This window comes from Patella vulgata, chromosome 5 (genome assembly GCF_932274485.2).
Source record: "Patella vulgata chromosome 5, xgPatVulg1.2, whole genome shotgun sequence".
NCBI classification, from domain to species: domain Eukaryota; kingdom Metazoa; phylum Mollusca; class Gastropoda; family Patellidae; genus Patella; species Patella vulgata.
Window position 1 is genome coordinate 70,923,230 of NC_065883.2, and position 13,145 is coordinate 70,936,374.

The following is a 13,145-nucleotide window of genomic DNA, read 5'->3' on the forward strand; positions in this document are numbered from 1 at the left end:
CGCAAGCGAATTATTGAAATAAAATTGAACCAAATGTTAGTCCCGAAAAGATCTAGTTTGTGTCGAGTGGACGTTACCCTCTCTCTCTCTCTCTCTCTCTCTCTCTCTCTCTCTCTCTTTGGTTGAACTGTGGGATTTGTACACCCAGCATTTCACATATGTCCTTACTCTACCGACAACTCGAGGATGATGCGTTTCACAATGGTTTCCCCAGCCACCTAGTTCCTTTGTCATTCCATGTAATTGGGTTAAATTCCCAGACGTTGAGTGATAGTACTGAAATTGGGTTTAACTTTCTACTTTTCTGCATTGACAGGGACAATGGAAATAAATTTCATAATTATTATAAAAAAACACACAAATAATTATGTAGAACGTGTTTTAATATTAGAAATAAAACAATACTATCGAATATTATAAATAAAACAATACTACCATAATAAACTAACAAATTTAATAATCAATATAAAATAATAAATAAAATAACAGTTCAATATTTTAAATATTCATAATATACTTATTAATGTAATCATTAAAATAAAACAAATGATAACCATTCAATACTAAAAATAAAACAATACTACCGTAATTTACTTATAAAATTATAAAATGATAACAGTTCACTATTCTAAAAGAATATACTTATTTATGTAATCATAACAATAAAATTAATAAAATAATAATGTAGAAGAATGATAACCGTTTAATATTATAAATCTAACCGAAAATGACGTTAGCCCTAACCTTGATCGACAACTATTTGTAATATTAATTCTATCCTACTCGATATACAAACTAATGTTTTGCGGTCTAGGAAACGGGGTTAAAGGCTTACAATGTATTTGTGACATCCTCGGCATCTGTTTTTGTTTTCTTGGTCTTTTTCTTTTTCGATTTCCTAAAAACTGCTAGACGTTGTAAGCGCTGATATTCGGCCAGGTTTGAAAAACACAGCGAACTGTGTAAAAGTCTGAAAGTAAAATATAGTAACACTACGAAATGAGGACCACGCCCTACGCGCAGGCGAATTATTGAAATAAAATTGAAGTATATTATGTTAGTTCCGAAATGACCTAGTTTGTGTCGAGGCGCCATTTCCGGACTATTCAAATCACGACTACGAATCAACAGATCTTTATGTTAAAATTCTATTTATGATATGTTTAACTTGCTCTATAACAAATTATATTTAGGATCTGTTTAACTTGCTCTATAACGAATTATATTTAGGATCTGCTTAACTTGCTCTATGGTAAAATTCTATTAAGGATATATTTAACTTGCTCTATAACACAATATATTAAGGATCTGTTTAACTTGTTCTATAATAAATTATATTATTATAACTTGTTAACATACTTCGAGCTCTCGACTCCATTACAAATATCACACTTTCAGATAAACCTAAGTGAAACTAATGACGTTATTATTCCCAATTTATATACTTAGAAAAGTTTTTATTCATTGGAATTTTAAGTAAGTTTTACATACTTATTCTTGGCTTGTCCCCTGTATGGAAGATAGGTTGGGAGATCATTATATAGGTAGTCATCATCATAATCATCATCCTGCTAATGTGAAATATTGTAAAAATGTACTACATTATTAACAATCTAAATATATTTACATATTTTGGGGCCCCGCCATTTTATTCCGGCATAGTAATCTTGTTAATGATAATGCTTGTTAATGATGAACAGCTTCTTCAACTATTTAGCGAAAACAACTATGTAGCACAACTAACCCCATTTTCAATAGAAGGTTTGATCTCGCTTTAACTACGTACCTCTTATCAAGTCCTTCACGTAATACCCTGCATATTTCGGTACTAATTTCGATTGGGTATTCACCCAGCTTGAGAGCCTATCAGATTCCCCGATTATCGCGAATACTATGTCTCGCGCTTTCCAGCTAAAATGTCCACATGTGATAATCGAGTTGCAAAGTTCAAGGTTCGTTCAATGATCACGTGTCTGCAAATAACGTAGCTTTAAGTTTGAGAATTTTAAAGTAATCTAATTGTTTACGATATCACCCCCGCTAGAAGTGGACGTTAAACTCCAGAAACAAACGAGTAATCTAGCAACATCCAGATGTTGTAAAACTCGCAGTCGTTGCTTCAGGAACATGAACTTACCCGCTCCCCAAATATCATTATCAACTCAAGGTTTGACATTGAAAAGAACAACCCGTCGTTAGTATAGGTGATATAATGATAACAAGCCAACAGTGAGGCTGATGTCCCCCGCCGAAATAGGAAAATAATTAGAGGACACATATAAATTTATCACAAATAAGCGGAACGGACAGACAGACAAACAGACAGACGGACGAACCCATTTTAATAGTTCCCTGCTTTCTTCGAAAGGCGGGGGACAATCAAAGTAGGAGAGTTATTGTTTTCCAAAGTCTCGACCAATCAAATTGCGTATCGCTCTGCTTACCCTGAGCAGAAAATGCTCATTATCAAACTTAGTCAAGGTATTACTGTAATGAAACTATACACCAAGTTTCATCAATCTCACTTAATTAGAACTAAAGTTATCGTGTCCCAAAGCATCAACCAATCAAATTGCTTATCTCTGCTTACCCTAAGCGGAAAATGCTCATCTTCGAACTCCATCAAGGCATTGACCTAATCAACACATACACCAAGTTTGAACATTCTAGCTCAATTAGGAAGAGAGTTATCGTGCCCCAAAGTATCAACCAATCAAATTGCTTATCTCTGCTTACCCTAAGCGGAAAATGCTTATCTTCGAACTCCATCAAGGCATTGACCTAATAAACACATACACCAAGTTTGAACATTCTAGCTCAATTAAAAGTTATCGTGTCCCAAAGCATCAACCAATCAAATTGCTTATCTCTGCTTACCCTAAGCGGAAAATGCTCATCTTCGAACTCCATCAAGGCATTGACCTAATCAACACATACACCAAGTTTGAACATTCTAGCCCAATTAGGAAGAGAGTTATCGTGTCCCAAAGCATCAACCAATCAAATTGCTTATCTCTGCTTACCCTAAGCGGAAAATGCTCATCTTCGAACTCCATCAAGGCATTGGCCTAATAAACACATACACGAAGTTTGAACATTCTAGCTCAAATAGGAAGAGAGTGTGACGGACAGACAGACGGACGGACGGACGGACGGACAGACAGACGAACCCATTTTAATAGTCCCCTGCTTTCTTCGAAAGGCGGGGGACAAAAAAACCCAACACAACCACTAACCGAACTACGCAATCTGTAAATTACGTAATCATAATCGAGATACCATATTTCAAAATGTATTTTACCTCTGGTATTTCTGGTGTAACTGTTTTTGGTTGTCTGTCGGACGATTTCTGTCCCGCTTCTATCTGTACAATTAAAGCAACGATTAATGCGATGATGAAGAATTGTTAAATATCATTTGTGTAGTGTAGTCAACATTAACCCTTACCGGGCAAAGTGGGACAAACTTTGTGTTGAGTACAGGATTCTGAATTGATACGAGTGACTGGAGTTCGTACATTGATCGACTTTTGGCTAAAGGTTTGTCATATAGCCTTTTATTATTGACTGTCTATCTTTAAAAAGACTGACTGGGATTCGTACCTTCATTGTAGTTTGAAACTTATGCTTTAATACATCCTGGACCTTATGCTTTGTTCTGAATTAAGCCACCACCCACCTACATTTGTCAAGATTACATTGTAATGATTATTGATAATATTACCTTTTTAATCTCGTCTAAAATCAGTTTAAGTTCGTCCCTTCGGTTCGATGTGTACATAGAGTCAATCTAAAATGGAAGACCGTTTTATACTATATATATATATAATTCAATAAATAAAAGTTTGCATCAAATATACGTAATCACAATCTGATTAAAACACAGATCCCATTTTTATAGTTCAAAATTTCGTTTTGCTTGTCTTTACTGAACTAGGATCTGGAAGATTATTGATAATATTACCTTTTTAATCTCGTCTAAAATCAGTTTAAGTTCGTCCCTTCGGTTCGATGTGTACATAGAGTCAATCTAAAATGGAAGACCGTTTTATACTATATATATTATATAATTCAATAAATAAAAGTTTGCATCAAATATACGTAATCACAATCTGATTAAAACACAGATCCCGTTTTTATAGTTCAAAATTTCGTTTTGCTTGTCTTTACTGAACTAGGATCTGGAAGATGGAAGAGTTGATATAAAACCCGCGTTCTGGATGATGTGAAGGATTAGCCAATGAAACGGTCTGTTACGGCAACTTCTTCGCGTGCCATGCACGGCATTGTGGGCAAACCACTATAAACTTCATCGCGGATTGATTAATCAATGTCTGGCGTTATAGGATCAGATCTTCATGTAGTATAGGCCATCGAAAGTATTAAAAAAAACGAAACGAAATATAGATCTATGTTTTAATCAGATTGACGTAATAAAATAATTAGGATTTTCTAACTCGAGTCTATAACCGAAAGCCGAACTAAGGCCCAGAGGGTATTTAATACTCTGTATAACATATGGATACGATTCTCAATATTGATATGCATTCCAAACATTTTTTGGAATTGTTGACACATGTTTAAACGACATTTATTAATAATACACATCTCCATTATCGCGTATCTGTTTCACTAATGGTTATGTGGTTACCATTTCGTGTGGTATTCTAGTAGTATGTCTGGTGTAGCACGGGAGCCACGGTGGCTAAGTGGGTAAGGCGCTGGCTCGCTAGCCTGGAGGTCGCGTGTTCGATCGCTGCATTGGCCAAGAAAGTTCATCCGGATTTGTTAGACCTAGGTCCACCCGTGACAATGGACATGTGATGTTCAGCCCGAATTATCCCCTGTAGCACGTGACCATAGTAAAAATATTAGCATTGAACAATGCTTGAAGTATTGTTCTAAAGTCAATCTTCATTTGTTTTGAATAGACTGGCCAATGATCAGATAAATAGGATATCAAATGTTTAAAATAATATATTTATCGTCTACATGCGGACAGACGAAATACGCATAACCATATATAATCTTCAAAAAGAGTAGGGGATATTGAAATGCAAATACCTATGCAGGTTGTGATATGATAAATGGTCATGGACACTTGACATGCTTTGAGAGTATGTTCACAGATGAAGAACCACTGAGCTGCACATGCGACACGCAATAGCGCCATACACGTGGGAGGTGTTCATTGTCAAATTTGACACTTCAAGGAAGGGTTGATAAAAACTGCCGCTTGCTGGTTTATCCTATCCATGTTTGCTTTCCTATCGGTTCTTGCATAAGATTTACTGTTTAGTGTATCTTTGCTGTAGTGTGTTACGTTTAATTTGATCGGGAGACGTGTTCGTCGACGTCAACCAACAACACTGCAAGAATTGGCCGTGGCGTGGCAATGAAAGAGGAGTGGGTCAGATTGCCCCAAATCATGATTGGACGGTTGATTAGGAGTATGCCACGACGAATTGCTGAATGTCTGAGGATTGGTGGAGCAATTACTCATTATTAAGACAAAAAACAAAAAACGTTCATTTTCATTTTTGACAGTGTATCTCTTTGCTAGTGAAATGGGGCCGTCAGATAAGCCTCCCATATGGACTGTTTAACATACACTGGTTACCTCTAATAGAAACAGCAGTGCATTTACGCAGTTTTGAAGAGTATATATATATATATACAACTAAAAGCAAATGAAAGGTTTTTTTTACCAAATATTGTAAGGGTTCAGGATGATATTTTTAGGGTGCTACACGTGGTGTAATTGATCTCACAGTTCAGTGAGGATGTTCAACCTCAAATGACAATTTCTAAAGTGAAATCTCAAAGTTAAAAACAGATAATATTTAATGAAAATGAGTAGACGTGTATTTGCAATGTTAGATTGTACTACTATCACGAATGAGTAGACGTGTATTTGCAATGTTAGGTTTTACTACTATTACGGGGGAGGGGGGTAGGGATTGGATGGCCGAATGGCTAGCAAGCGCGCGCTGTATCATACGGTCTGTCCTTGAGTCAACTGGGGGGGGGGGGTCGATTCCCCGGTTGTACGTGACAAGGAGTAGGGTCGCCTGTCCAACCCCGTGTGTGTTCTCTGGGTCCTCCGGTTTCCTCCCACTGCTAAAGACCCCTACGCGCAAGCGAACTATTGAAATAAAATTGAACCATGTGCTAGTCCCAAAATGACCTAGTTTGTGTTGAGTGGACGTTAAACCTCATTTCTCTCTCTCTCACTACTATCACGAAAGTAAATTACCCTTTCGAATGGTTAACGCGTGCGCGTTGGATCAGAAGGTCTTAATTGAATCAAGTGGGGTGGTTTCGATTCTCCACTGGTAAGTGACAATGAGTAGGATCGTTTGTCCAACCTTGTGGGTTTTCTGTCGGGTTCCCCCACTACTAAAGACCCTTGTGAACCATATGTTAGTCTTGAAATGACCTAGTTTGTGTCAAGTGGACGTTAACCCCATTTCTCTCTCACACATTACCTTTTGTTCCAGGTGCTGAATGTTTTTTTCAATCTGTGATAAGGATTGGTGAATATCAACTCTTCCCGACGTCGCCCTTGACTGATACGTATCATTAGTAATGGGTGACCTGCGAGTTTTGTTATTATCATTTGCATCCTCATAATTTACACTATGGTCCACTTCATCGACTTTATCATCCTCATCATAATAAACATCACTTTTTTCAACCATCTTACTTGGTATTGTCGTGCGTTTATCTTCTTTATCAGTTGTTGCTGACCATTCGGTAAGTTGGTGTCTTAAATAGTGTAAAATGTCAGTTATTATGTTTCGGAGATGTCGTTTGTAGAATGCAATCGATACGCTTTACATTATTCCAGTGACTAGTACAATGTTACTGATACTGATGTTTCATCTAATTATTTAAATAAAAAAACTCGTTGACATTGTATTCTCTGAGATCAGATTAAATAAGTTAGTCTACAACAGGGTAGCGTTATTTTTTATTGTTAAACATACATTATACAAGAGCTACACGTATGTCTGTCTATTGCAGGTCTCTCTTTAGGCCTGAAATGTTTTCTAAATTATTAATCAGACATTAATTAACATATCATGTCCATAATTAACTCTCGATGGCATCGGATTTCTCCGATATTATATAGATTAGAACAGTTCAGCCATATTTTGATTTAAGCTAAAAGCGGAGGAACGAGAATTAGCTTTGAAATTATTGCACACGTCTTGTCAAATCTTCAAAGGATAATATTGAATGAAATTATTCATTTTAAATTATCTATATTCGAACTATTATAGCAAGAATGGCTAGCTCTTTATCTAAATCTTACATAATGTATCTTTAATAAAAGGCCTCTTATTATTCTAAGGATGGGCTAATTTTAAACTAATGCGCACCGATGAAATATACCTTTAAAGTAACGGTGCGCAGCTGGCATTTGTCGCCAAAATATATCAAATGGCTCGAGGCTTAATTTGAAACCGGTTTGTATACAAAGAACATGCCAATAAAATCAATCAATTATCAAATTCTATCTAAACCTTAAGTACATTTAAATAAAAGCATGGTAAAAACAATCAAACAATAAACATTGTTAAATATATATATTTTACCTCAGTTACACATTAGCATTTTTCTTAAAGGACAATATTGGTGCCAGTCATTATCACATATGTGATAGAACTGGTTAAACATGTTCCAAATATTATTTTATCACATAGATCATTGCTACGATAGATGCGTAATCAATCTTTCAACAATGTACGGACTATTTCTTTTTTTCTAGTGTTCTCTTATCTAATGTCATTCAATGATCTCTGTGATAAAATAATATTTGGAACGTGTTTAACCAGTTCTATCACATATGTGATAATCACTCGTCTGTATTTACAAACAAGAGCTGAAACGGACATTATGGACGAAGTAGCAGTTTCTTGCAATTAAACTGCAGCAAAGCGAATACTTTGAATAATCCCATTCGATAAAGAAAACAAAATCTCAAATAACCACTCGATAATGTCCAGGCTCGGATTCAATACAGGTCTATTATCAAATGTTCGTGGACACAGATTGGTGGTAGGCTTACTAAGCAGTATAGATCGGTGAAATTTCAATTTCACATATCTTTGTAAATTTACTGAACGGGATTGAACCATTAGTGGACTGATATTCTTATTAGAGATTCATCTTTAACATTCTTGTAGTTTAAAAGTGATTCATATTGATTAAAATGGAGCACCAGGACTTTAAGCTAAAATAAAAGTCTACCTGTTTGTATTTGGAAGATGATTATAATTATTTTGAACAAGTTGTGGATTTGTTTTCAGTAGATCTACACACTTTTTAGCCTTGCTCTTTTCAGCACGAGAGTAAGATCGGTTTACTTCATCGGTGAGTGCTTCACCTGCAAATCAAAATGGTCAAATAGTCATAACGTGAACAGAACAAGCCTCTTTTCACTCGCTGGTTTGCAATTCTAATGATGACTTAACATCTTGGCTTCGTACTAATTATTTCTCGCCTTCGCGTTGACGATTGGGATCGTGTGTAGTGACAAAGGCACTATATAGGTATCCCGTTCAATGTGATCCCAGGGAACTTTGTTTAGACATATTTGAATAGGCAGCACCTGAATATAATTAACTCCAATATTTGCCTGTGGGATAGAAGAATAAGTCGGATAGGGTTACGATGTCCCCTTTAAAGTAAACCCACAATCACCCCTATGAAATTCATACCATGCTTGTCCTTTTTTGGTTCTTGGTCTACTTTATTCTTACAGTCACATGAACGTATGCAGACAATTAGTCTATACAGATGCTCGAAGAATATAAAAGGAGGTGGAAGAATTGGTCTTGTTTCGTATTCCGTGACACGTTCGTAACGTTGATAACCCCAGTGTGGATACGAATCGTCCATGATGGCTGTTATGGTTGAGCTATTGAAGTAAACAGAAAATAAACACACATTATTTAGGCGCAATTTCTTCATAGAGGCTATCTGATTTGATCAAATTTGCTATTATTGGTATTGCGGATATCGCTTCAAAGTATTCCTGGTAGATCACACTGATTTGCGTGTTACTTTCGTTGTGTTTAAGAATTATAATGATCATTACTAAATTACAAATAAATGACAAATTTAAATCATCTCAACAAAAGTCAACAAACATTACTATTACCTTGAAAAATGAAATAAGCGTTGAATTTTGGCACACTATATTTTTGCCAAAATATTCGTTTGTTTGTTTTTTAAGGTAAAAAATATATGTAGTTGTGATAATAACTTTACCTGAACATGGCTATGAGGAGATTCAGCAGTAAAACATTGATCAGGAAGATGTAAATTGCGAGTAACACTGGTGCTATATACTTCCCCACTTCAGTTGGACATCTTAATTGGTCGTAGTCATCATACAGGTTAGGATCATTGGTACACTGACTCTCTCCTGAATTATACATACACACGATATATAGCATACGACATAGGGAATATGAGCATCATATAGATTAGGATATTGGTATACGGCAAAGATCATCATACATATTAGTAACATTGGTACATTAACTCTCTTCTGAATTGTGCATACACGATATAGGGTATAAGATCCTATTTGACCTTATGTTTGCAACGACTGGTTGAAATCACTGAATCTAATATCTCGTATCTTATAATAACATAGATGCCCATTTGTACGGCTCCACAGCCCCTACAGAAATTGAGCTCGAACAACAGGGCCGGTGGGTGCAATTCATGATTGGGAGGGTGAGTGCTATCATCCTAGGACTTTATGCGAGGGTCCAAGAGCCGCGTGGGCCCCGAAGCTTCCGGGGTCTAGATTTTCTAATACAATTACCGAGGAATGAACTGAAATTTTAAATCTATTCTACGTCCGTTACCATGTTAACACAGTCGATGGTGGTTTCCTGTGATACTGAACTTGACAAGTATGCATAATAAAACCAAGACTGTGTACTCTCTAGAGGTCCCATTTTTTACGATTTTGATGAAACTGACAATATATGTTAATAAACGGAAGCCCTCGGTTTCTTTTGATATTGACGCATATGGGACTGTCACATCCAATATATACATGTTTAGTTGGTGGACATTTTACAGCTCATGGTTTTTATTTGATTGTAAAAACCGTTCAAATATTTCAACACAACATCATAATATCGGATGAGTTCAACATTCGTGAACATCGGACCGCAATTGCCCGACAAAATGGCTTCTAACCTTCAAATCATGCAATAACATGTTGTGGACCAACCAGAGGTTCGAATTTTGATATATCCCAAAAATCTGGGTTTCTTTCGATATTGACCAGTATTCGACCGTAACTTTCTGGATTATGACCACTGGTTGTCCGAAATATCACTTGTTTAGCTTGCGGACCCCCTAGAGGTCACCATCTGTATCTTTCGTTCAAATGTATCACTAGCTCTTTGATGAAGTTTGTGGAGGCGAACATTTGTGCCCGATTCATCAGATGAAACTTAAACTAAATCAGACCTCGTTGTATCTAACGCATAATGAGACTAGCGTGCAATAACCTGAAGAAGGGACTATTCACAGCCAAATTATTGGGGGTGCTAAAGCGCCCCCCCCCACTCCCCGGGCCTGTCGAACCGTTTTTTAATGACGCTGGGATTACTCCATTTTCTTTGAATGATTTAGTATAGGCAATTTCACACAGATCGATTAACTGGCTAGTGTGAATAGTTTCAAAAAGGTTCCAAGATAACCCCTTTCCTCAAAGTGTCACCATTCTAGAAAAGTGAAATAAAACGCGTGGAGTAAAATATATATTATATAAAGTGAAATATCGTTTTTGTTATTGATCCCTTATTTACAAATCATACTTGATTCTGTAACGCCCCTCTACGAAAGGGGATATACCTACCTTCAATATCCTCCAAAAATAATTCCCCATAGATTTGCCAGTAGGCCTTCCTTGGTAGGTGGTAAAGTAGCTTCCACGATAATTTAGCGTTTGGATATAAAAGAGCCTCGGATGAAATGGCATATGCAACAACAAATATCAGTATTATTAACACAAAGGGAAGTAAGTCCTGGGTTACCTGTAAAAATATATAATATACTTTAGTTGTAGGCTTGTAGTCCATCTTATTATTAGTCAGAAAAGGTATATTCTTGCACGCGTTCGAATTTGTCATTGCCAGTTCATTTCATTTTGCTGCGGACTCCCTTTTGTCCTACACAAAGGAGCGGGGCCGTTGGTAACGTATCCACGCTGCTAGAATCATTTCGATAAAACGATTTTAACGTACGCCGATATTACCACCTTAACCTTAAAAGTTTCCATTTTTTAATACCTGCATACCTACGAGGGCTGGCTGAAACGTTCTAAAGCCTATCCGTGCAAAACCGTATAAAGTCGACGGTTTTCATTTATTTTTTCTACAATCTGGTCACAAAATTATCAGGATCTGCTTCAATTTGGTGCTTATTGTCACGAGACGTCAGGAATCTGACACATTTCTTATCTGTAACTAAGAACGTTGGCACCCATCTTGCTAAAAACTGTTGTTATTCCTAACTCATTGGCGATAATGTGCTCAACCCTCTCATATAAGCGATGCCCACAACACTGGCAACTGGGTAATGATTTCTTGAATGGTTGCTGTTGATGGCCTTCTAGAACGCGGGTCACCATCAAGGCTCTCGGCAACCCACTTCTTTACTGTATGTATCTGCATGTATCTGTGTTGAGGTTAACCCTTCCAGCTGCAGGTACTTGATGACTGTCCAAATCCAGTTTTGTTAAATTCTGGTGATTTCAATTTGCAGGTGTACAAGATGGTCTGGTAGGAAGACAATAATGACACTACAATGGTCGTACTGTTTTGCGGCAAAAATTTGTGTCAACCCCATTGATTTATTTTTTTCAAGTTTGAAACTGTTCAGCCAGCACTCATATTTAAAGGACAATATTGGTGCCAGTCATTATCACATATAACAACTTTTGGTCTTCGAAAGAATTATTAGTGATCAGAAATTCGCCCGTGTATCTGTTATCAATCGTCACTTCAGTCAGTTATATAGAGGGATAACTCGTGTTTTCATTTTGCGGTTGTCACTTACAATTGTTGAAGCATTGATTACCCATATCTATCGTAGCAATGATCTCTGTGACAAAATAATATTTGGAACGTGTTTAACCAATTCTATCACATATGTGATAATGACTGGCACCAATATTGTCCTTTAAAAACATAAAAGGCATTATGCCGCAGATAACGCTAAACTGAACTATACGTTCCATGACGCTTCGGTCCCACTGAGTATAAAAATCATGGGTTATGTGGAAATAAACAAATTTTCTTCCGATGACTCCCGTTGCTCTCGACATTTTTGCCATAATCCCATTCGATATGGCTCCTTTGTAAATATCTTAGGAAAATTCGGTTTAACAGTAATCGGAAATGCATCTTTCGAATCGTGTGTAATACCGGGCATACCATGCACGTAATGTGTGTAAATTCCCAAACACCCAGGAATGTTAATAAATACTCACCAATCGGCCAATCATTACCAACTGTGGTCCTAATTTTACAGATCCCAGGAATATATACAGCACACGGATAAAATAAACAAGCAGGACGAAACACATTACAACCCTGGACAACTCAAAACTGTCCTCATATGCACGAAGAATCATCCCGCTAGTAAAAGCGATTATTGCTATAAAATCTAATACATTCCAGAAACCTATATTTGTAATACTGTCGTCGTTACGGCGCTCTGAAAACTTAAAAAAAAATATCATTCTTTAAGGTGGGGATTAGGTTAACATTCTAATGTCCTGCACTAAGCAGGCTGTTTTGCCCGGGCAGCGGCGTTGTTGACGAGACAGCCAACGGTTCCTGCGGAACTTTTTCGGCCAATACTGGAATCAAAATCCTGTCAACATGGTTGGTGAACCATCGCCATATTCATTAGACCACAATGGCACACTCATTTAAATGAAATGGGGTTTAAAGTCCTAGTGTCCTGCTCCAACTGGGCTAATGAAGTCGGATACTCGTTTAAAACACGGTTTGTATTTTATACTTTAATATGAACCCGATGGCTAAGCAAATCCCATTGTCTTATCGGAAATCACATGCCCATGTGGAGAGTCGCGATAGTTCC

General features: G+C 36.9%; 1 protein-coding gene across 4 annotated transcripts in view; it reads right to left on the bottom strand.

Moving 5' to 3' along the window:
• Nucleotides 1-365: 365 nt before the first annotated feature.
• LOC126820598 (transient receptor potential cation channel subfamily M member 2) overlaps nt 366-13,145 on the bottom strand; it is a 37,612-nt gene continuing 24,832 nt past the window's right edge. For 2 of the 4 annotated variants that reach the window (XM_050548650.2, XM_050548651.1), the window contains 11 exons: nt 12,529-12,762; nt 10,894-11,071; nt 9,279-9,435; nt 8,726-8,925; nt 8,256-8,391; nt 6,488-6,767; nt 3,964-4,029; nt 3,724-3,789; nt 3,302-3,364; nt 1,492-1,571; nt 366-970 (listed from right to left, as the gene is read on the bottom strand). In XM_050548650.2, the coding sequence (XP_050404607.1) occupies nt 832-970; nt 1,492-1,571; nt 3,302-3,364; nt 3,724-3,789; nt 3,964-4,029; nt 6,488-6,767; nt 8,256-8,391; nt 8,726-8,925; nt 9,279-9,435; nt 10,894-11,071; nt 12,529-12,762 (1,599 nt within the window). In that variant the 3' untranslated portion in view covers nt 366-831. The remainder of the gene's footprint in view (nt 971-1,491; nt 1,572-3,301; nt 3,365-3,723; nt 3,790-3,963; nt 4,030-6,487; nt 6,768-8,255; nt 8,392-8,725; nt 8,926-9,278; nt 9,436-10,893; nt 11,072-12,528; nt 12,763-13,145) is intronic. The other 2 variants (XM_056101251.1, XM_056101252.1) reach the window with 2 other exon arrangements.